At 45.5% G+C, this 23,838-nt stretch overlaps 1 protein-coding gene across 6 annotated transcripts in view; it reads left to right on the top strand.

Moving 5' to 3' along the window:
* Positions 1-23,838, top strand: part of PLEKHA7 (pleckstrin homology domain containing A7) — a 213,709-nt gene that overhangs the window by 116,077 nt on the left and 73,794 nt on the right. For all 6 annotated transcript variants that reach the window (XR_009693577.1, XM_061146728.1, XM_061146734.1 and 3 more), the window contains exon 4: positions 12,341-12,427. Coding sequence is in view for 5 of the 6 variants with exons in the window: in XM_061146728.1 (XP_061002711.1) it covers positions 12,341-12,427 (87 nt within the window). In the remaining variant the exon portion in view is untranslated. The remainder of the gene's footprint in view (positions 1-12,340; positions 12,428-23,838) is intronic.

The raw sequence follows: 23,838 nt of genomic DNA on the forward strand, positions 1-23,838 counted from the left end.
CATAGCATAAAAAAGCAAGTTATAAAGAAAGCTTTATTCCATTTATGTAACTTCTTTTTAAAATGATGTGTATATATATTTTTAAATGCATGAGAATTTCATAAAGGCAAAAAACAAAAAGAACACATAAGAAACTGGTAAAGGTGTTGCCTCTGAGATTGACACTGACACTGAATTCAAGGCAAGAAAGGGGTCCTCTGCTTTCTGGTTTATACTTGTCTGTGACTCGGAATACAGTTGACCCTCTGTATCCATGAATGCAGAACCCACAGATAAGGAGGGCTGACCATACTATGCCCTTTTATACAAGGGACATGGTCATCTGTGGATTTTGGTGTTGGGGAGGGTCCAACATGCCAAGGAACGACTGTACTTAATTTTTGTAAGGTAAAATGAAAAGAGTTTTTGGGAAGTATAATTGCTATATAACGAGTGTAAAGCTTCGTGCTGAGAGTACAAGGAGGGAGAAGGCTGAGTCGTCTGGAGTTATCAGGAAGGACCACTGGGAAGAGAAGGGACCTTGAAGGTTGGGCAGAACTCATTGAGGGGGAAGACTGCAGGAGCCAAGGCCCAGGGATGGGGTGACTTGGGGACTGGTGAACAGTTGAATTTGGTAGGAGCCAAGGGTCTAGGGAAGTAGAGAAGGCTTTAGCAGATGATGAGCCATGGAGAGGGTGTGTACCAGGAGGTAATGGAATGAGAGCCGTGTTCCAGCATGATCATCTGGCAGCAAGGATGAGGGAGTTTGGAGGCAGGACTCCAGGGTGGGAGCCGCTCATGTGGCCTCATCCAGCTCCCAGCTAGCTGTCACTGATCCTTGCCTGTGTGTTGCCTGGTGAGTGAACAAGGGTTATGGCTACATACCTGGTGAGTAAGCTCTCGGGAGCGTGGGCTTTGGAGGTTGGCCAGCCTCTGCTGGTGCTTGAAGTGGTTCTTGCGCCTCTGCTGACAGTATGTCTCCCCAGACGTTTTAGAGATTCTGTGACGCAACTCGCCACAGACTGAAGTGTAAACCACTAAGAACAAGCCCATACTTTGGAGTCAGGCGATATGGGCTTGAAATCTGACTTTGTCGTTTACTGGCTATATGACCTTGGGGTGGCACTTGACCCCCTTGGGCCTCAATATTCACTTTTGAAAAATGGGGATAAAATGATTCACCTCCTAGAGTTGTTATACCCAGCAGATTGACAGTTGGCAATTAGGTGTACTTTGCTGTACTTTACATTACAGTACTTACTCTGATCTGTAGTTATAAATGTTTATATTATTTATGGTTAATATTATAAAGTACACATTGTATCTATTTATGACCATATCTGTTTGTTCTTTTGAACTGTAAGCTCCTGTTCAGTGAGGATAATTATGTTCTACTCACTGTCTTATCCCGAAACACTCACCGCTGAACACATACTAGGGCTAAATAAAAGTTGGATGGATTGAGTTTGTGTTTTTAATCCTACTCCAGCTTTAACAAGCAGTTGACTTGTGATCAATTAGGATATATCGGTAGTTGAGAGCATGTCTCCTTTGTGGTTAAAACAAGATTTATCAGTTCAAATGCCCTTGTTAGGATAATGCGTCAGAATGGCTTGTGAGTCCTTCATTCATTCATTCTATGGTGGCAGATCTGTTTTGTGGGGCTTGATGTTTGTAAAACTGGGGAGGTCTTCTTTAAGAATACATACAGTTGTAGAAAGCATGTACACACGTTGGTAGGCCACTTTCTAAGGCCTCGGAAGGGGCTGGTGATAGTGAGGGGTCCTAACGCTCGAGATTCCTTAGTTTCACAGTGATTCATCTCTGCATTTAAAGATTTATAGAATACATTCCCTACAGGCAGTGGTGGGAGTTATGAAGGATATAGAAATTTTTTAAAGGGAAAAAATGATTCTAATGGATACAGATTTTAGTAAAATTGTCAGACCAAGTAGACTCGAAACAAAACCCCTTGCGTTTTTCTTCAGCCAGCAAATATTTATTGAGCACCTACCATGTGCCAGGCACCATGTGGGCATCGGAACATAGCTGTGAAGACAGAAGTCTTGCCCCATGGAGCTCATATTTCACCTTCATCATAACTTGTGACCTACCTAGGGGCAGCGGGGAGCCACAGTGTTGCTCTCAGGCCGTGGGGATAAAGGCACATTGATGCCTTAGTTTGCCTGGCCTTTCTCCTCTCCAAGCCTGCTCTGGGAGTGAGAGCAACATGGTTAAATTGATGCAGAGAAGACCGTAGCCATCCTAAGCAGTGATGAAAGAATCACAGATTGTTACCACTGGGAGTGAGTATGATGGTTGATAACTGCTCAGGCTCTTCCCGACTGTGACCATGAGAGATAGTGATGAAGGATCCCTCATTTCTCTGCCAAAGGCTCTCTGCTTCAGGGCTGATTTCAGCCCCATTGTGGCAGAGCAGAACTGAGTGAGCAATTCATTCTGATTCCAGGGCTCACAAGCGGAGGTATTTCTTATGTCCTCCTACCAGAGGGGCAGCCAACCCCATGGTCTCAAAGAACAGAGCTGGGCCCTGGAGACACAGAGTGCCTGCCTCATTGTTTACCCCAGCCAGTGCTCGGCTTGGCCACAGTGGGGCGGTGACTCACAGCTGGAACTGTGTTCCTGCATCGCTGCCAGATTGCAGGTTGTGTGTGTGTGGAGGGTGGGGATGGGGGGTAGGGAGGAGAATGAATGAGTAGGAGCCAGTGGCTGCTGGATTTGTAACACCTTGGGAGGCAGCTGCTCCAGATCCAAAACTGAAATAGAGCGGGCAGGCTGCGAGCCTCCCTCCCAGTCTGACTTGAACTGGGAACGCTGGGAAGACACAACATGGAGCTCCAGCAGAGAGTAAGCGTGTCTGCTGCCTTTGCCATGGAGAACGACGACCCAAGAGCAGGTTAGTTCTGTATTGGTTTCTAGGATTCAGTTTACCATGATGTATTCTGATTTGTGAAAGTCAAGTCATGAGTGAGAGAAAGGGAGTTTTCGATGGAGTTATTGGGAGCACCTGCAGTTAAAAAAAATCCAGTTTAATTGGGAATAAACAGGACAAAAGTATCATTAACTACACCTCCGTGCTGTCATTACGAAAGATATTCTGTTGGCAAGTGAGACTGGGGAGGACAGCTGTTCTGCCTCCTTTCTTTGTGTTTTCAATTATGTGCAGTGTTGTTACATTTCAGTCTGGCTCCCGCAATAGTCTGAGATGAGCCTCAGCGTCTTAAGATGTTACAGCTGGAGGATCTCTAAAACATCACCTGGTCTAGCCTTCTCGTTTTACACTTGAGAAGTCTGACTTATTGAAGAGCATTAAATAGAAGCATAAAACTGGATGTTCTTTAAGGTAGAAAATGTTTCTGTGCAGTTTTGAAACTTCTGTAGAGTGTGTGTCCCTGGCTCAGACAGCCTGCTGGGGAGGCTGTTTTGTCTTAGGCTGCGCTTTCTGAGCTATGAGGGCTTCCCTGGTGCCTCAGACGGTAAAGAATCTGCCTGCAGTGTAGCAGACCCTGGTTCGATCCCTGGGTCAGGAAGATCTCCCTGGAGAAGGGAATGGCAACCCACCCCAGTATTCTTACCTGTAGAATTCCATGGACAGAGGAGCCTCGTGGGCTACAGTCCGTGGGGTTGCAAAGAGTCAGACACGACTGAGCGACTAACACGTTCACTTTTTTTCTGAGCCGTAGGGCTCAACCAGTGAGGGACAGAAGTGTGGCTCAAGGAATGTGCTTATTGATCTTAAACTACTTGGCTTGGTGAGCGAGTTTAAATTTAAACAGGAGGCTAAGTGTCTTGACTTAACTCAAAGGGAAAAAAATGTGTTCTTTAGCCAGGCTCATAATACTGAAGCTTGTAACATAGAAAAAGACAAAACAACTCTGTCAGAGTGGAGATTTAGAGCTAGCAAAAAAAGTATGACAGGAACTGAAGGTTGAGTGTCTGCTATGGGGCAGGCACGTCATCAGTGCTCTTTTTAAGAGTCTCGCAGAATTGGAGTTGGCTCCTCTTTTTACAGATAAAGAAAGCAACACACTCGGAAAGGTCATTAACTCCCTCAAGGTCGTACACCTCCAGTGTGCGGCAGAGCCGGGGTTTGAACTCCAGCCTGTCCGACTCTGAGTAACCTGGGGTTCATGCTTTGGAGGCCTCGGGTGGCTTCTCCAGGTAGAGGGTCTAGCCCCGTCATTGGACAGATGAGGAAACTAAAACCCAGCAAGGTTGTGTGTTTGCTCAGGGGCGTAAAACTGGTTTGTAGTAACAGAACTGGTCTCCCCACTCCCATTACAATGCTTCTCTGCCAAGTTCCTTTAAAAAAAAAAAAAGGTAGGAGAGGGAAGCAATCTGGGTTTGATTTCCTCATTTAGTCAGGAGTTGGGCTTTAGTCTTTTCATGGTTATTGAAGTCCTGTGGAGCCACAATTAAAACTTCCTATGAAACCAGCAGTCCTAAGTATTGGAGCCCTGTGTGGGAGCTCGGGGAGCAGAGAGGTTTGCAGTGTGGGTTACTGGGTCAGAAGAGGTAATTTATGAATTGAATTGGCCACTGAATGCATCTGAAAACACTTGGAGAGCCTAATGAAATACAGAACTTTTCAAATTTTGCCGGAAGACTTCAGTCTGTTAAATTCAGTGTTTGGGAAGGAGACATCTCCCTCTTGCAAGATTTGAGAGCTTTCCATTCACTCCATTAATTTTGTGACTCCCTTGAGCCCAGCTCTGTCTGCACTAGGCTCAGCCCCCTTTGGCACTTTTAGGTGAGGAGAGCAGGTCCTGACTATCCCTCAGGGTGTTGGGTCTGAGGGTTGGCTGAATTTCATGTCTCTGCCTGGCTGGGTGTGAGTCAAGCATAGACGTCGTGGGGATGGGGAAGGCCCTTCCTTGGTCTGCGCCACGCTTCCCAGGGCTGGTGGATTCTCCCAGCCTGGGTGTAGGATCTTTAACAGGGCCTGGGGGCCCCGGCCTCCCCCACTCTCTCTGGGGCGTGTGTGATACGTTGGGCTGCTGAAATCAGAAAGTGAGATGGGTTCTGCACAGCCTCTCCCTGAAGGTGCTGTGAGTTTGTGCTCAGGCTGGTGAGATAAAGGAGTTCAAGTGCCTGCTCCGTGGCATTGCTGTTGTGTGCTGTGGGATATACATTAGAAATCAGTGAAGGACTGCTCCCATCCCTGCGGTTAACTTAGGATCTTACTGGAGCTAGGAGAGAGGGGGAGGAGAGCAAACACAGATGAAACAGTAGAAAGCAATATGAGAGTGTATAATCATTACCAAATTGCAGGTTTCACACCAAATACTCTCCCAGTTCACAAGAAGGAGATACAGGTGATGTTTGTATTGTCCTCCTCTGTGTTTTTAATCACCTAGTAATTGTCTCCAGGGTGTTTGCATTCTATGCTTTGGTTCTCTCTGCTGAGTGTACTTCCTTCTCCTTTGCAGGGGTGGTAGAGGGGGTTGCAGGGGAGTGTTAATTTCTCCAAATTATATTGTAACACAGTTGGGAGGGAGCCAGGGATGAAGCGATCTTAGCATGTTGGTCTCTGATGCATCCTTCCTCGGGTGGTACAAGCAGAAGCCACTGCCTTCGGATGGCTTATGACCCTTCAAGTTCTTGTCGTTTTGTGACCCGAGTCCAGACTTCTATAAGGTTAGCTAGCCTATTTGGAGGCATGACCTCACTTTAAAGTAGGAGTCTCCTTAGTCATTATTTCTCATTCATTCATTTGGCACATATAACAGAGCCGGACTCTGTTACGGGCTGATAATAGTAGGAAAAAGACAGGCAAGGTCCTTGCTCTCCTGGAATACACCATTAGTCAGGGATACTGATGATCATCAGTAAGAAAAATAACAGTTAGTAATAATTAAAATAGGGTGATGTGATATGACTGGGAGCTACTACTTCAGTGGGTGGTTGGGAAGGGCTCTGAGATGATAATCCTGCTGAGTGGCAAGGAACCAGTTAAGTACAGGGGAAAGAGCATCCAGTACAAAGGTTGTTAAGTAGGAAAGAGCTTGGTGTTTAGGGAACAGAAAGGAGATGAGTGTGACTGGAGCAGGATAAGGAAGAAGGAGAGTGGTGCAGGAAGAGGATGGGGTGAGGCAGGGGCCAAATCACCTGGGATCTTGGAAGCCCAGGTAAGGAGCTTGAATTTTAACTCTATGGGTGATGTGGAGCTGTTGTACCATTGAGAGGGGAAGCGTGTGTTATCTGACATTTTAAAAGATCCATCAGGCTTTCGCTGAGGACGATGGATGGTATAGAGGCCAGGGTGGAAGCAGGAAAAGCAGTTGGGTGGCTGCTGTGATGACTAGGGTATGCCTATAGACGTGGAAGGAAGTGTATGGATTCAGAGTGTGTTTTTTAGATGGAGGCAGCAGGACTTGCTAATATATGATATGTGGAGGTTAAGGTAAAAGAGTGGAGGATGACTCCTAGGTTGTTGAATAGTGATGCAGTTAATGGACAGAGGGAAACCTGGAGGGAGGATTATTGGGTTGGGTGGGAGTGAGGTGAGGAGATTCATTCTGGTTTTGCCCTGTTCCAATTTAGATGCCTGTTAGTTACCACTATTGTCAAGACACAGCCAGGTTCAATGGACATTAATTGAGTACCTTCTGTATGCCAGGCATTGTGTGATGCCCTTTCATATATCCTTACAACAATCTTTCCTTGTGTGTAAGTGGAAGAACTGAGGCTCAGAGACTTCCGTGGTGGCTTGTTCTGGTGTACATCCAGATCTTCTGACCCCAGGACTCTGGACTGACGTGGTGCCCAGGGTGGATATTGAAGGAGGTTGGTTAGTACTGTGTTGACGGCACTCACTTGGAGAGAGGATGGGGACCATCTGTTGGCTTGTCGAGGCCTGCTTCCCGTGTTTCTGGAAGAAGGGCCTGTCAGTCATGCTGGTGTGCAGAGAGCTGCTTGACGTTTTCAAAACAGCGCAAGCTCCAAAGACCACATCAGTAACCTCCTAAGCCCCCCTTAGGAAATGCCACATGAATAGCAGTGACACTGTATGAAATGAGCAATTCTGTAAAAGTGTTAAGTAAAAGAGAACAAAAGTTGCCTGAGAAGTGTTGAGGGTGTAGAGATGCCATCGGGACTCCTGGCCGCTCAGTCTTTACTCTGCAGCCCAGATGGGAGCTGAAGGCGGGAGGCAGTTTCTTAACGTTTTTGGAGTTTGGGTTATCAATTCGGGGACCTAACTAAGAGCACTATTTTGTGACCCGGCGCCTTGGTTTCCTGGAGACACTGGGATTTAGAACAAAGATAGTAAGGGCCTTAACAAGCCTGGAGGCAGTGCTGACCGTGGCTTGAGGTCTGCAGGGTGACCCTTTTACAGTAATCTGGGAGCTGTGCTGAGGAGCCAGAAGGTCCAGAGTGGGAGCTGCTGCCAAGCATACCAATGAGAACAGCCTTGATAGAGTCCCTCTGTGGGCTCTGAGGCCAGATACTTTCCTTATATTTTAAGCTGTTTCTTCTCCTCTTTACAGCAGGGGCCAGATAAGAGCTGGTGCTGACAGAGCAGATCTGTCACACTCTCAGCATACCAATACCACCACTGGCAGAAAAGTAGATTTGTCAGGCTGGTCCGACCCCCACTCTTGAGCACCATTCACGTAAAAACTCCAGAACTTCTCCCCATGCTGAAAAGGACAGCTGTGCTAAATTGGAACCTTTATGTTTAACCAGCCAGAGTCACTGTTGTATGAATGGAAGATTAAACTTGCAAAAACATTGCAAGAAGCTGTAGGACTCATTTACCTTTTACTCGCCCTGTCTGCGGTGGGCTGTTCCTTCTGCTGAGCTCAAATCAGTCTGCAGTTCTCCCTGGTCCTCACTCTGTTCTCTTATCAAGTCTCCTGCATTAACTGTCAGACTTATTTAGGGCCTAGCGCAAGTCCTTCCAGCCCAGGGCTTGTGAAGACCTGCTTGTTTACGTGGATGGTTACCCATGGCCCGCCTGTACGGGGATTGTCCTTCCCTGCCACCTTACACCCGTGTTCCCTGGTCCTCTCGCAGGCAACACTGGCTGCTATTCAACCTGGACAGCTGTTCCTGGGAGGAACAGTGGGGATCTAAGAATAAAGGCTAGGCTGTTTTCTGTATCACTTGCCGAGTAACTTTCTGAAGAGCAACAGAAGCCCTTGTATGGAGGGAAGAGAGTTTCTGGGCTCCATTGAAACCAGCCACCTGGCTCCTGGCGGGGCCATGTCCATCACTGCCGGGGAGCAAGGTGGCAATTCAGGTTTAAGAACAGGTATTTCAGGGGATTTGTCTGTGCCTGCTGTGTCTTAAGACAAGGTGATAGGACATGAGATTCGTCATGGGTTTTAGAAAATAAAAAATCATGAAATGGAGCAAGCTTGGAGATTTGGCTGAGGGGTCAAGGACAGTAGATAAAACCAGAGGACCTTGCAGTCTCCAAATGAGTGTGGGGATCCAGTGTTGAGTAGGTAACCTCCATTTCGTGAGGGTGAGCCTGGTATAAAGACGTCAGAAGGGCGGTAGTTGCAGGAACGCAGGCGTTGACTGTTGAGGGCACGTCATTTACCCTTTCTGGGCCTTTCCTTACCTGCGGTTTGCTCTGATGAAACACAGCCTGCCCTGTTGGGTGTTCAGGCAGATTAAATGAAATAGTCCAAGGACCTAACTCTTCTTTGCTCAAAAAGTGCTGAACCGGGAGAAGGAAATGGCAACCCACTCCAGTATTCATGCCTGGAAAATCCCATGGATGGAGAATTCTGGCAGGCTACAGTCCATGGGGTTGCAAAGTCAGACACAACTGAGCGACTTCACTTTCTTACTTTTCTCAAAACTCAATAATAAGAAAATGAACCAAGTAAAAAAAGGGATATAAAAGATTTCAATAGACAATTCAAATAATATAAATGGATGGCAAATAAGCACATTAAAAATGCTTAACATTAGTTACTAGGGAATTACAAATTAAAATAATATGAGATATTATTACACACATTTTAAAATAGCTAAAATTAAAAAGAATGATCATATCAACTGTTGGTATGGATACTGAAGAACCAAAACTCTCATACACTACTGTTGGGAATGTATCAATAAAATGGTACAGGAACTGAAAAACAAAAACAAACAAACAAAAAAAGTGCTGAACCAGAAGCTCTGCCATAAGCAAGCTGGGCAGGTTTAATCAGAAATCATCAAATTTTAAGACCTTAGTATTCAGGAGGCAGTACTTTGATTCATCTGTTTTCTCAAATGTATTGAATCCTTTTTTAAAAAAATAATTTAGTGATCCAGTAATGCCCCATAACCCAGATCTTCATTTCCTTATGCATAATATAGAAATAAAAATATCTGTGCTGTCTACCTCAGTGGGTACTTGGGAGGGTTAAATATGATGATGAATGTGACCATACTTAGAACTTCATGTAAGTGCAGGAAATGGTGGTGATGGTGCAGTGGTTGATAATTATTTTTGGCAAAAAGGGCAGTATTAGGGAAGAAAGGGTGGGGAGCTGCCTCTAAGGTCTGATCAAATGACAGCTATATTTTTGTCCACTTTAAAAAACTATCTTTCTTCTTATGTTAGAATGTGAAAATCTTCATAGTGCCCACACCTTCCAGCTCAGGCTTCGTTTACCCAAGACTCTGGGCCTATTTAAGCTTGTACACGTTGAACGTGGGGAGCCTAGCTAGGAGCTGGTATTCTAGTTGTCTAGTGTTCATGAAGTCTTTGCTGAATGCTGCTCCAGGCACAGAGAAGGTTTGCTCTTTGCCTCCCTCTGCCAGGCTGACCTTGTGATAGGACCAAAGGCTGATTGGGGGTGCCTTTGGGGTGCCTGAGTGCCACACAGGTGTTGTCATTCAGAAGCTTGGCCCCAGGCTGAGGGGAAGGAAGGAGGTGGAGAGGGAGAGGGAATAACAGTAGATGCTGCTATTTTTCACATGCTGTGTTTTTAGGGACTTCTGATCATGCCTAGGAGGCTGCCAGCCCCGTGGACTTCTGAGGGAAGGGGACAGCAGGTTATTATGCAAAGAACATCAAATTTAGATATAGAACACCTGGATTCATGTCCCAGTCTTATTGCTTATTGACGAAGTTATCTTGAGCAAGTCACTTAACTTCTCTGAGCCATTTCCTCATTGCAGGAGTTGAGGAATTGCAGGAGTTGAGGAGTTCCTCCTCAAGTAGGAGTTGATGGTACTAATAGCTAAGTTATGTAAGAAAAGACTTTTTTAGAGGTAATAGTGGATAGGAGTTATTGTTATTCCCATTATGAGCAGAACAGTGTTTTTACTCCAGGAAGAAATGAGGCAGGTTTAAGTTAGAGTTTGTGTTTTCAAATTCCCTGGTGTTTTCCAGATGTCTTGTGTTTAGGGACTTCTTTAGGGTGAATGGAGATGACTAAAAGAAACTGGTATAAATCAAGCCTAGCCCATGAACGCAATACAAAGATTTCTGAAATAGATGTCAAGGGGACTTGCTTCTCACCCTTATTTAGATGCTCATGTCTTAACTCTGCTTTTTTTGGGAAGAACAGCTTGCTGCCAGCCAGATGAGGTCATGGGATTCCAAGGGCTTTGCCTGGAACCAGGAGCTGAGAATTTGGAGGCTGGCGGTGGCTGGGAGGGTTGAGAGGGTGCCAGGAGGTAGTGTACGGCTGCAGGGCCAGGGAACAGCCTGGCCTGATGGCTCTGCCTGCCTCACATCTGGCTCATTAGGACTCCGGCTGCTCAGACCTCAGTGCCAGCCTTACCCAGACACCCCGCAGACACCCCAGCGCAGGATGCCCTGACGGCCCCAGGCAGAGTAAGACGGACTTGGGTTTAAAGACTTTTTTTCTCTCTTTTAACCTTTATGCTGTGCTCATTTAAACCTACTAGTGTCTGGGGTGAGTCAGGGCTCAATTTGGAGATGGGACTGATATCTTAACACTATCGAACTAAGATGATATATTGACTGACAGTAAAAGCATTTTAACCGTCTGTATTAGGAGCCTTAAAAAAATGACCATGCCCTTTGATTTAGTAATTTTATTTCTGGGACTTTAACCCAAGGAAATAATTTGAATTGCAGATGAAGCCCATATATGCAAAGATATATTGACTATAATAATGCGGAGTGGGATAGGGAAAGCACCTAAAATGTCCAGTATTAGAAGAATGTAAATCTTTCTAGAATGTAAGCATCACAGTGTAAGGACTTTTTTGTTCACTTTGTATCTCTAGGACCTAAGACAGTACCTGGCACACAGATGGCCAGTAAACATTTTTTTGAACAATTATATGAAAAAAATTTTTACACTTATGTGATAAGACTATCACCTATTTCAAATGAAGACATCTTAATGATATAGGAAATTTTCTGTGTTAATTGGATGTGAAGAAAGCAGGATACAGATTTCTAAATACAGTAAAATCACATTAAAAAAAATAAAATGATTTAAAGGAAAAAAGAAAAGCTAGGAAAGAGAAGATACCCAGATATATGTCTGGGTAGTGAGATCACAGGTGACTTTTTTTTCTTTCTATAGTTTCTAAAATGTCTAAAATAACTATGGTTTTGCAACTGAAAAAAACATTTTAACATAAATCATATTCTTTAAAGAAAAAAAAGGTTAGATTAGTTTATTCATGGAGCAGAACAGCAGGCTCTAAAGCCAACTCCCCCTTCCTTTCAAAGAAGCAGGCAGCCTTTATGAATACACAAAACACCTACACACTCTGGTTGTGTCTGTCAACTCGGCGTGGAAGCTGATCCCTCCTCACATCAAAAGGGTGATAGAAACTGCACAGTGTTGAAATTGTACAGGTCATGTTGCAGAGACATGCCCATACATTTATATCCCATCACTGAAGTGAAGACATTCTGTAGTAGGGAGAAGAATTTTAAGAAGATAGATTTTTCTGGGTGGGTGTTAATTCTTAGAATTCTTGCCCTGGTTCGTGGGTTTTGGAAGCTGTTGAAAGTGCCGTCTGCTTTCCTTCATTCTTGTTCTCAGCTCTTGCCGTCTTAAAGTAACTTTTCGCTGAGCGAGTCAGTTTGTAGGAGTGGAGTCAGCTTGTAGGAGTAAGTGCTTCATGGACTGTTTCTAAGATCCAGGGTTGTCTTGGGGACAAGACTTGCCTAGAATTGAAACCCCCGTATGTCTTTAGTGGGCTTTGGCACCTGAGCTGGAGGTTTTTGATTTTTAAATGCAGCTGGGTTTTTACAGAGTGTCTCTCCAAGGCAAGGCCGGCGGTCTCACCTGGGAGGAGTCTGCGATGAGCAGGGGTCTTCAGACATCACTGACCTGTTGTTGTGTCTGGGAGCCTTTCCACTCACATGACTTCTCATTCATTATCTCTCTTTCTTTCTTTTTAGCCATAACCAGCAGACCACAGCCTTCAGGCATCCTGTGAGTGGGCAGTTTTCTCCAGAAAATAGTGAATTTATTCTTCAAGAAGAAGAGTAAGTACATTTATGTATTCTCCTTTTTCAGGCACAGCTTGGGAATTTAAAGGCATTTGCTCAAAACAAAGCTTGTTGGGCTATTTTCTCTCTCAGACATAGGGGCTTGGAGTGGATTATTTGGTTCAAGGTGAAACTCAAGAATTTTGTTTTTTAATCTCTAGACTTCTCTCAGCGGGTAGATGTGGAAGCGGGGAGGTGATAGGGGGTGTGCTGTGATGAGTATTGTCAGAGCCACTTCAAAGTTCCCTTTCCCCTCAAGTATCACCTTACACACTAGTTATGCTCTGAGAGGACCCTCTCTCCTGTTGTTGAAAGTACTGTAAGTATAGTCTCCCAAGGAAGCCTCGTATAGGAGCCCAAAGCCAGGGCTTAGAAGAGAGGAGGGCTGGTGGCACCCTTTGTCCCTGAACATTTTGAGTCCTTTGTGCTTGCTTTTCCTAACACAGGAACTTCTCACTCCTCAGTCCCAATTCAGCAGGGCTTCTGAGTGCTCAGAGGCAGGTTCTACCACCCAGGGCTTGTCTGCTCGAAAATGCATGTATAGCCCATGCACACATTTTGGGGATGTGTTCTCCCAAAATTGAAGGCAGAGAAATATGTGCAAGTGTCTGTGTTTCATTCTGATCATTTGAGACAGCTCTGTTTGAAGAAAACAGTTCTGTCTGAGAAACTAAGAGAGACATTGGCTTTAAGGGTTTTTGTTTTCCTATATATATACACATGCTTGCTAAGTCACTTCAGTCACATCTGACTGTGCAACCCTGTGGAATATAGCCTGCCAAGCCTCTCTGTCCATTGGATTCTCCAGGCAAGAATACTGGAGTGGGTTGCCACCCACTCCTCCAGGGGATCTTCCCAACCCAGGGATAGACCTTGTGTGTATTATATCTCCGGCTTTGGCAGGCGGGTTGTTTACCCCTAGTGCCACCCGGGAAGCCCATATATAGGTACAGATACAAACCGCACAGTCGTATCCAACTCTTTGCAACCCGTGGACTGTAGCCCACCAGGCTCCTCCGTCCATGGGATTATCCAGGCAAGAATAATGGAGTGGGGTGCCATTTCCTTCTCCAGGGGATCTTCCCAACCCAGGAACCGAACCCAGGTATCCCGCATTGCAGGCAGACACTTTAACCTCTGAGCCACGAGGGAAGCCCAAGCCCATATATATGTATATATATATTTGGCCACACTACAAGCCCATATATATGTATATATATATTTGGCCACACCACACGGCTTGTGGGATCTTAGTTCCCTGACCAGGGATTGAACCGGAGCCCTTGGCAGTTAAAATGCAGAGTCTTTACCGCTGGACCTGGAGGGAATTCCCAAGGGTATTCTTTTCTCCCTTTCAAACCAATTTTCTTGTGTTTTGTCACTTAGATATGTTCAAATGTAATCTTATATTATCAGTATTTATATTTTTACAGTGTTTTCCTCTTGTAGTACTTACACTTATAAATTAAGGTAGAAAACTTCAAATATATACAAAAGTAGAGAGATACAATAATAAATCTGGTATATTCATTGTCTATCTTCAACAGTTTCTAAAACATGGCTGACTTTATTTTGTCTATATCCTCCCCCTCACTCCTGGATTATTTTGAAGCTAATTCTAAACATATTATTTCATCTCAGTTTTTTCATCTCAGTGTTTTCAGCTTAGAATCATTATCCAACAAAACTTTTAAAACCAGAAATCTGTAATTATAATCATACTGGCATTCCCTGCGTGCTTACTCTGTGCAGGGGATTTTCTGTGCATATCTCATTTAATACAATAATCCTGAGAGGTAGACCATCATCACCATTTTAGAGGCAAAGATACTAAGACCCAAGAAAGTCATGTCACTTGCCCCAAATTGCCTGGCTAGCAGCAGAAAAGCCAGGGTGTCACCTCAGCCTCATCTCTTTGGTCAGGTCTAAGCCTTTCCCTAGTCAGAAGCTGTTTGCTCAATTATTTTGGTGCTGGTGGCCCACAGGACATGACAGCCAGACTGTGGGGCTTATAGCTGGTAGAAGGGATGTCTGCCTTTGAAAGCATTAATACTACTAGAGAAAGAGTGGGTACAAGGTAAAGATTATCTTATCTCCTACATCAAAAAAGAACTGCTGTGTAAAGACAAAGTCAGAATGTGGATTCTCTGAATTCCAGCTTGGAATGAGTTTGTTTATAGAATCCTGAAGGTCAGAGGCTTTAGGGAGGTCATTGAGTTCAGCCTCCAGTCCTTAGGCATCCGAGAGACATGGGCGCCTGTCATCATTAAAGGTCTGGTAGAATCCATCAGAACACTTAGCTTGAGAAGTTACCAGCCTTAATAAGAGCTTCTGGAGAAATGCACATTTTCCATCACTAAACACCTCTGTCACACACATCCTTTTCCTCCTTAACAGAAGACTTTATCCCCTGGCTACTTCTGAGGAGGCGGCCTCTTTATCCTACCAAAATACCTCCACAGCTAATCTCAGTTCCATCCAGTTTCCAAGGAAAAGACATTCCTTCTTTTGAAGGGTCACTTCTTCCCTCTAGATCTCATTTTCTGGATAAGGGGTGCTTGCTTATCTCAGATGATGGGTACAACTATATGGCCAGACATTTCCTTGAAGCAAACAGCATGTGCTTTAGGCATTGAGAGGAAGGGAGGGTTTCTATGGACTTAGGTGGTGATTGCTGCACTTACTCATTGAATACTTAGTGGGCGCCTCCATCAGGGACTGTGCCATACTGGCAGTGACAGCAGCCAACAGGACGAATGTGTTCCTGTCTGTGAAGCACTTATGGTTGAGCAGGGAAGATACTGACATGAGATCACAAATGTGATAAATGTTCCAGATAGAGGGAACACAGGGTTCAGTGGAAGTTGATAAATGAGGGTTATAACCTGGCTTAGACCTTGGGGATCGTGGAGGCCTTTCCACACTGGGAAAAGATGTTTTAAATTGAGATCTGTCCAGTCAAGGTTATTCAAAGACCAAGAGGGGAGAGCATGGGGACTCCATACGAGGTGAGTTAGAGTGCAACATGAAGAGCACCAGGTGGATTCTGGAGCTACTTGGGAGTTAAAATTGACAGGATTTGGTGATTGATTGTCTGTAATGGTGACTAAAAGAGAGGGAAGATTTTCTTGAAGTGTCTGGCCCTAACGTGGAGGAAGGGGCAGGATTTAGATAAGGGAAGATAAACATGCTTGTGTGTGAGGGTCAAGTGTGACCAGCTTTGGCAAGAAGATTGACTTGTAGTGGAGGTCTGTGAAGGAGATAAGGTTGGAGGGGGACGTTGCAGCCAATTATCCAAATTGCTTCCTCCTGAAATAGACTTGGCTTTACCTCCAGGTAAATCCTGGGGGAGCTCCGGAGGGTGAGTGAGGCATGATTTCCCTTCACAGAAACCATTCCTTTTAAAAACTGTGCTAACGGATACAATTTCTGCTTTGTTCCCGTGGAGGAGCTTAATTTTGTTGTGTAGTGTGATACGTGGTGAGAAAAAAAAAAAAGACTGAGGTGACCGTTTGTGTCCTTTATATCAGCTCTCAGATTAATATATTGGTAGAAAAAGAAAAACTGGCTCTTTTCTTTTCCTTCTCCAAAGAGGATCTGTTAAGGTCATATTGACTCCTCTTATCAGAGCCTCCACCCTGGTCTTTTGGAGTGAATCCTTCTAGAGCCATCTGAACCAGCATCACCTGGGAACTTGTTGGAGATTCTCAAACCGCACTCCAGATCTACTGAATCAGAGGTTTTGGAGGTGGGATCCCTGTAAACTATGTTTTAACAAGCCTGCAGGTGATTCTGATTCTGGTAAATACTTGAGAACCACTGACTTAGATAACTTGCTGTTCCTGTCTCCCCTAAATCACTCCCGGATTCTTCTGTTCATCCTTAAGTCTCCTTCAGATAACCCATCATTCTTTGGGCTGCAGTTGCAATCTTAGTCAGGTAATTTTGGATTTTAGTCAGGTAATCTTGGGATCCTCTCTCCTGTAGGAAGAAAAAAATTCTCCATGGTGACTTCCTTTAAAACATTACTGATGTGAACAGATAACCCATCTTCCCGACTGCTGGCATGTGGGGCTTACCTGAGCTGTTTGGTGTACCAGGCACATGCCCACCAAAAGGTTGTTTTTCCATCCTACAGATTAGAAACTTGGAGAAGAGAAATAAAATGAAAGCTATTATCTGGCAGATCCAGAGGACATGAACTCTGAGTGTTCTAGTTTCCGTGTCAGTAATACAGAATCAGTCAGGATAGCCTAGGATCTGCTGTGGCAACAACAACAACAAACAAAATCTCAATGACTTAGAGCAGTTAAGGTTTATTTCTCACTTTCACTCCGTGTCCATCACAGGTCACCGGAGGGGTTCAGCTCTGTCACCTTACTGAAGGACCTGCATCTCTGTGCTCCCATGACTGCCAAAGGCAAGAGAAAGGAAACTTGGTGAACTGTGCATTGGCACATTCACTCAATTTCATTGGCTACAAGTCACGTGACCACTCCTCACGCCAAAGGGGCAGGGAAGTGCTTTTCTACCAGGCATCTGGGAATAGAATCAGAAATACTTGTTGGTCAGCACTAATGACTACACTTAATAATCCACAGAGCAGATTTATTAAGGGAAGCAGGACTTTTTGAAATTGGCGCTAACGAGCTTCTTTTGTTGCATGACTAGAGCATTTGTTTTCTCATTATGCCTTTTCTGTTATGCTACCTAGTTCCTTGTCAAGGCACCTGGGTATCAGTCAACAGGTCCTGCAGCCTGACCCACAGGGGAGACCTCTGCATACCCAAGCCAATAGGAAATATCTCTTGAAAGAGCTAATATAAGCCCAGGCTATCAAGAGTTGACTTTTTCCATTAATAATAATACTATTCTTTTTATAGGTAATGCCTAGAGTCCTTATGATTTATTATCAGGTACTTTTCTAAGTGCTTTCCATGTATTTATTTCCACAACAGTCCTTTGAGGAAGATACCATCATTATCATGGATACTGAGGCACAGAGAGGTTAGGAGTCTTGCCAGAAGTCGCACAGTTAATAAGTGGCAGAGTTAAGATTTGAATCCAGGTAGTCTGGCCCCAGATGCTATGCCTCTGACTACTATGCATACTGCCTCTCATTTCAGTGGTCTTCGAGAGACATTCCCCTTCTTGGTTGTGCTTAGGCATTAATGTTCTGGCTGAGTAGACTACTGCTACTTAGAGGTTTTAATTGTAATTGTATTTGCAGTAATGAAATTTGATCTAATAGCTTCATGCTTGCTTGAAAGGCACCAGCTTCCCCTCAAAGTCTCTTCTCCAGAAAGCATTGTCAAGCCTGTTTACAGGGCTCATTTCCAATGACAGGATTGATTGGTCTCCTCTGAAGGCCTCTTTCCTGAGTTTCAGTGATTTTCTTGACTTGGGAGCTTGTGGCTTAGAGGGCCACACCCAAGGGCCTTCATACGTTATGGTGGAAGCCTGGGTGCAGAGAACTCCCAGCTGTGGTTTTGGTGGCTGGCGCTAGGCACAGGAGTATTCTCTCTTTGGTGCTGGGAAGCCCAGGAAGCCGCTGACAGACGCCTCTGCAGCTCTTGGGGAAGAGCAGAGAAGCATTCTGGAGCTGTGATGCTGGCAGCTGACTGACAGCAAGCTGTATACACTGATCCCAGGCTCTGTCAAGCATTTGATGTTGAGGTGGGGCCTGCTTGAGTGAGTATGCGTTCTGGAAGTTCAGAAGCCTGCTGTTGTGCTCAGAAGCCAGCTACGATCCCCTTGCAGTTTCCTAACGTAGGAAGAGGACCCTTGCCTGACCTTTCGTTCTGAGCATCTGAGTAAGTTTAGCTTGGTCCTTCCACTGGAATTTGAGCAGCCCTTCGTTTTCTCATTGGACTGTGTTGGAAAAAAATCACAGTTCTAATTGCCTAGAATTTCGTGTGTGGTGTTTGGAGGCTATGACGTTAAAAGATACTGTCTTGCTGAAGGTACATCTTATCTTCTTGACCTCTGGCCTCTTTGGGGGTTTGTTTTGCAGGTGGCGGGGCAAGACCCTCCAAGGCGTTTGCTGATTACGCCAAGGGCCAGGGTATCTCCTGCTGCCAGAGATGGCTGTTTCTCGTTCTCCCTGCAGTTTCAAGTCGGTGAAAGCTTGCAGTGAGAGATCAAGAGCCCAGGATGGCAGAGAGGGCATCCCACAACTCTGAGCTTGGACAAGGAGTCTGTCCTATCGCTCATCTGCTAAGCCCTGGGCTTCAAGGCTGATGTGTTGCTGCCTGCAGCTGATACAGCCAGCACCTTGTCTTTCCAGACAGGCAGTCTTGGACTAGCTTTGCCTGTTGCATTTGGTTGCCATGGCAGCAGAAAAATGAGGAAAAATGGGAACACCTGGCAAGCCAGAAGCAGGAACTTGACTGTTCAGTTTTCCTTCCTGGTCTAGGAGACGGTGTTGGTGACAATCACAGGTAAGGGGAGAGGTGATGGTGGTGTCCTTAGCTCATTCGGGCACCTGGGTGTTGGCTCTTGATGCTGCTGTTTCGGAGGGCACTGGCGCTGGAGATTCGGTGGTTGCCACACAGCAGCCACGTCTCTGGCTGGTTGTGCTGAGGGAGATGCTGCGGTGGTGGCTTCGCTGAGTGTGGAAGGGAAGCTGCTGCCTGCACAGTGATTTTTGTCTTCCTGTGACTTCCCTCCTTGTCCTTTTTACCTCTTCCTTGTCTTGGAAGTACCCAGATCTCCATCAGAAAAGGCTATTTTCTAATGAGTAAAGTGACTGCCTGGTAATCCAGGAGGAGGAGATATGCTGAAAGAGGACTTGCCAAAGGCTGGGGTTAGAATTGTAGCATCTCTGAAATGGCAAACAGAGGTCAAAGTCTGGTTCTCTCTTGTTGTAGACAGAGACATGGAGCCTGGACAGCAGAAGACTGGACCAGGCTTACACGGCAGAGTGGGACTCTGGGTTTGGAGGCAGGAGAGAGCAGCCTTTGAGGCTCACTGGGTTGTTTCTGTGCCAGGTGAGGGGTGCTGTTTGGGCTGGTTTCCGGCTCCCAAAGTGATGCGGAGTAGGGAGAGGAACTAGAGCTTGTGTTCCAGAGAGGAGCTGGGGAAGAAGGGGAAGGAATGCAGAAAGCCTTAGTTGAGTAATGAGGCCACAGTTGCTGAATGAAAACCCCTGTCAGACAGCCTCCCCCAGGGTGTTGGGAGTATGCGGGGAGCGTTGGCAGTCTGTCTGAGTGTCTCTTTTTCTTGGAAGAGGGAGTGTGGAGGTGTCTGCCTGTTTCAGACGAGAACTTTGTTTTGTTCCTGCTTTTCATTCTGTATTGCTTTCCCCAAACCCCTTAGGTGGTGGGTGTGAGTGCCATAAAAAAATGCTGGTTGTGCTGGTTGTTTGTGAGTGTGCCTCTTCTCATGCACCCAGTAATTTTAGCTGAGTTCTCCATGTAGAATCCTTGCAGATAAAGCATGAATTGGATTGCCAGTTTCTCTAGGAATTAATGGGGCACAGATGTCATCTAATGATGTCTTCCTAGTAAGAGATTCCTGATTCCCCATAGTTTCCTAACCTCCTATCATAGCCTTGAAGACTCTTGACGCTATCTTTCTTCTGGGCAAAGAATGGGAGGCCAACCTCCTAGTCCCAGGGTTATTACACATTAGAGAAGCCCCAGATAAGGTGTTTAAACGTCTGTTTGTAGGAAATGATTCCTGTTGAGAAGTTAATTGTTTGGTACCTTGAGCTTTCTGAAGAGATAGTGCCTTGGAAATAATAAAGTGTACCTGAGATTTATGTTCTGGAATCTCCACTGGTAATAGTCACAAACAGTGGTTTTCACTGAGTGTAATGCTTCGTGGTTTTCAAAGCATCATTTCTGTCCACAGAACCACCTTCTGAGATGAGAATTCTTTTTTCATTTTGCAGAAATGGAAACTGAGGCCCAGAGTAGCAGTGTGACTCATGGAGGAGTCAGTAAGCTGAGGAGGGTGGCTAAGATCCTGTTATTCTGGACTCATGGTCTTTCTTCCATCCCAGGATCTTCTTGGATTGGGGATTGGTCTTGGGGCTGAGAAGAGCAGAGGCCTACTTCTGCCAGACCTTGGGACTTGCCATGGGTTGGTATCTTTGTGATAGAGTCCAGGTTTTGGAATCCACCTACTCTCGCGGGCTGGTCATTAATCTCTCTGAGCCTCAGTTTCCTCTTTGACAAAATGGAGAAGGTAAAACTGGCTTTGCAGGGGGCAGTGAGATGATGCCAGCAAAGGGCCTGACACAGCAGGTGCTGACAGGTACAGCCAGCTCCCTCAGCCTGCCTGACTTTGTGTACCTGTCCCGAAGGGGTGGTGATACTTGGCCTGGCAACCTACCTATTACAACAGCAATGGGGTCTTGCTGTGATCTGCTCTAGTTCATGATGTTGACTGAGAGACAGCTGAAGAGCCCATCGAACAAACTCACCCAAAGGAAAAAAAATGGCTTCTGAATTTATAACTTCTTTTTTTTTTAAACTACATCTGTCGATGTTATACACATTTGCTCCTGGAAATGTAGGAAGCAGAAGCAGCTCCTTTCGTAGGTGGGTAAATGGAAGGACAGAGAAAATGACTTCCTGCCCAGGTTCACCTGACGCATTGCTGAGGAAGTTCAGAGTCGAATGAAGTCACTTTCCTCCTGGGCTTCTCCAGACTGATTTCTGTCTGGTTCTATCTTCTTTTGTTCTTTGCAGAGAAGAGGCAGTTCAGTTAAAACTCTAGCTCCCTGTTTTGAACTTCAGCCCACACCCCTCCAGCAAAATAATCAGCATTCATGTAGCCCAAGTCAAGGAAAGAGAAGTCTTTGTTCAGAGCATCCCACTGCACTTTGGGAATCGGGATGGCACAGAACCTGGCAAACAGGCTTTGAAGTTAATAGATTTGATTTAATGACCTAGGAGTCTGCCTTCCCATAGCGTGTGCAGTTTTTTGTTTTTTTTTTGGTCTCCTCTCCTGGGATCCTTGTGACTCACGTGCCTTAGGGCAAGCTGCTGGGAACCGAAGCAGCTTCACAGATGCCCTGCTCAGGGGCACGGGCTCTTCTCTGGGGGTGGGGGCCCCGCCGGAGTGAAACCTGTCAGGAGTATAACTCAGTCAGAGGACATGAGGACAGGCTAGTGTCTGCCCTGTCAGACTTTTACATGGGGAACATGCCTGTAAGATGTGACTGGCTGAAGCAGATGAACCAGAATGCCCACATCCAAGTGAGTGTGGATCCACTCAGAGCTGTCTCAGAGCTGTGTGTGCATGGGCTACACACATGCACCACTGATGTTCCCACTGCTCAGAATATTGTGGTATAAGATCTCTAGAAGTTTCCATCAGAGCCAGCTTTTCAGACATGCAAGAAAAATGTTTTTGAGTCTTTTCTCATATCCTTATTTTTGAATATCAAATAGTGTCCCAAGCATGACCCCCCCCCCCCCTTTTTTTTTTACTAGTTGAAATTCCAGATCACTTCTAGTGATTTCCGAAACTCATAAGTCTAGTCATCCTTGGAAGACCTAAGGGCTTCCCAGATGGCACTTGTGGTAAAAAACCCACCTGCTGATGCCAGAGACACAAGAGACATGGGTTTGATTCCTGGGTCGGGGAGATCCAGAGGATCTTCCCAGAGGAGGGCATGGCAACCCACTCCAGTATGCTTGCCTGGAGAATCCCATGGATAGAGGAGCCTGGAGGGCTACATTCTATAGGTCGCAAAGAGTCAGACACGACTGAAGTGACTTAGCACACACACACAGAGACAGAGGACCTAAGAGATCATTGCACACTCTGAAGAGATTCAGAGGAACATCCCCTGAATGTAGGTTTTGTTACTTGGCCAAGTGGGTAGCTGTGTGCGCCTTGTTCTTTCAAAGAGCCAGGTCAGGAACTGCCAGGTAATGGTTGACTCTTTTGCATGACTGGGGAGTCCTGTGAAGACATGCTCCCTGTTTATAGAGACAACACAGTCCGCTCCCTGAGGCGGATTTAGTTTGGACTTTAGTCCTGTCTCCTAATAAGCTGCTTTCTCTGGATGTTGCTGAGCAGAGGTCTCTACAGTCACGGAGTATGGGGTTTTCTTCATGTGTCTTTCCATGCCCACCCACCCCTCAGTGTCCCTCACTGATATTCAGTGTTGGGGCCACAACCAGTCCTTTTCCAGCTGAAATCTGTTCATACCCGGCTCTCTAGGTAGTGGTCATACCTTCTTTCCTCACCAGCCTAAGGCTGCAGGGAAGTCCTCTTTGTTCCTGCACTTTGGGCTGGAGAACTCCCTGGCCAGCCAGCATCCCAGAAGCTAGTTTGGGAGGGGACATGGGGTTACAATACAGGAAGAGGACTACAGTTAGAGCTCAAGATTGTAAGGTGCAGAAATGGCAAATGTGGCTACCTGTCCTGGTTTCCCAGGCCATCACAAACCCAGATGGTCTGTTCTTTGTCTCACTGAGGAACAGCGGCATATCTAGTTGATGGAATGTAATGCAGTCATTTAAAATGATATGGATGAGTTTAAAAGAAAGAAAAAAATGTTTAGATTACAGCAAGTTTTAAAAATCAATATGGAAAATCGTAAAGCAATATGATCACAGTTATCTGGGCTTTCCAGGTGGCGCTAGTGATAAAGAACCCATCTGCCATTGCAGGAGACATAAGAGACCTGGATTCCATCCCTGGGTCAGGAAGATCCCCTGGAGGAGGGCATGGAAACCTACTCCAGTATTCTTACCTGGAGAATCCCATGGACAGAGGAGCCTGGTGGGCTATATAGTCCATAGGATCGCAAAGAGTTGGACACAACTAAAGTGACTTAGCATACACAATTATCTAAAAACACAAAAAAATACCCACCCCCCCAAAAAAAAAAAAAAACCCCAAGCATATTACAGAGAATGAAAGTAAATATATCAGGGAGATTCCTAGTGTCCTTTTGGTTTAGGTTTCTGGGCTTTCACTGCTGTGGTCCAGGTTCAGTCCCTGGTTAGGGAACTGAGATTGTGCAATGTGTGTGGTGTGGCAAAAAAAGAAAAAGGAAAGAAAGTAAATATACCAAGTACCTAAAATGATTTTCCTTTGGATAACAGGACTATGGTGACATTTTTCTTTCCTACTAGCTTTTTTCTTGTATTTCTCAAGTATTCTGTAATAACCCTCATATCAGTGTCTTAAATGGGAAACAATTAAACGTGATAAAATCCCAAACAAACCTTTTTTATTGTTGGACTGTGTGTCCTGAATTTGGACTTAGAGATGTAGCTGCCATAACTGAGATGAGCCGAGAACTCTTCTTTTGCCTTGTCTCAACCTCTGGGAATCTGAAAAGTCAGGCAAGACCAGGTTCCAGGAAGACGTCTCGGGCATAGTTCTGCCTGGAGGCAGGGGCTGGACAAGGCAGCCTCTCAGAGCCCCTTCCCACCCCCGGT

The sequence above is a fragment of the Dama dama genome, chromosome 1 (genome assembly GCF_033118175.1).
Source record: "Dama dama isolate Ldn47 chromosome 1, ASM3311817v1, whole genome shotgun sequence".
NCBI classification, from domain to species: domain Eukaryota; kingdom Metazoa; phylum Chordata; class Mammalia; order Artiodactyla; family Cervidae; genus Dama; species Dama dama.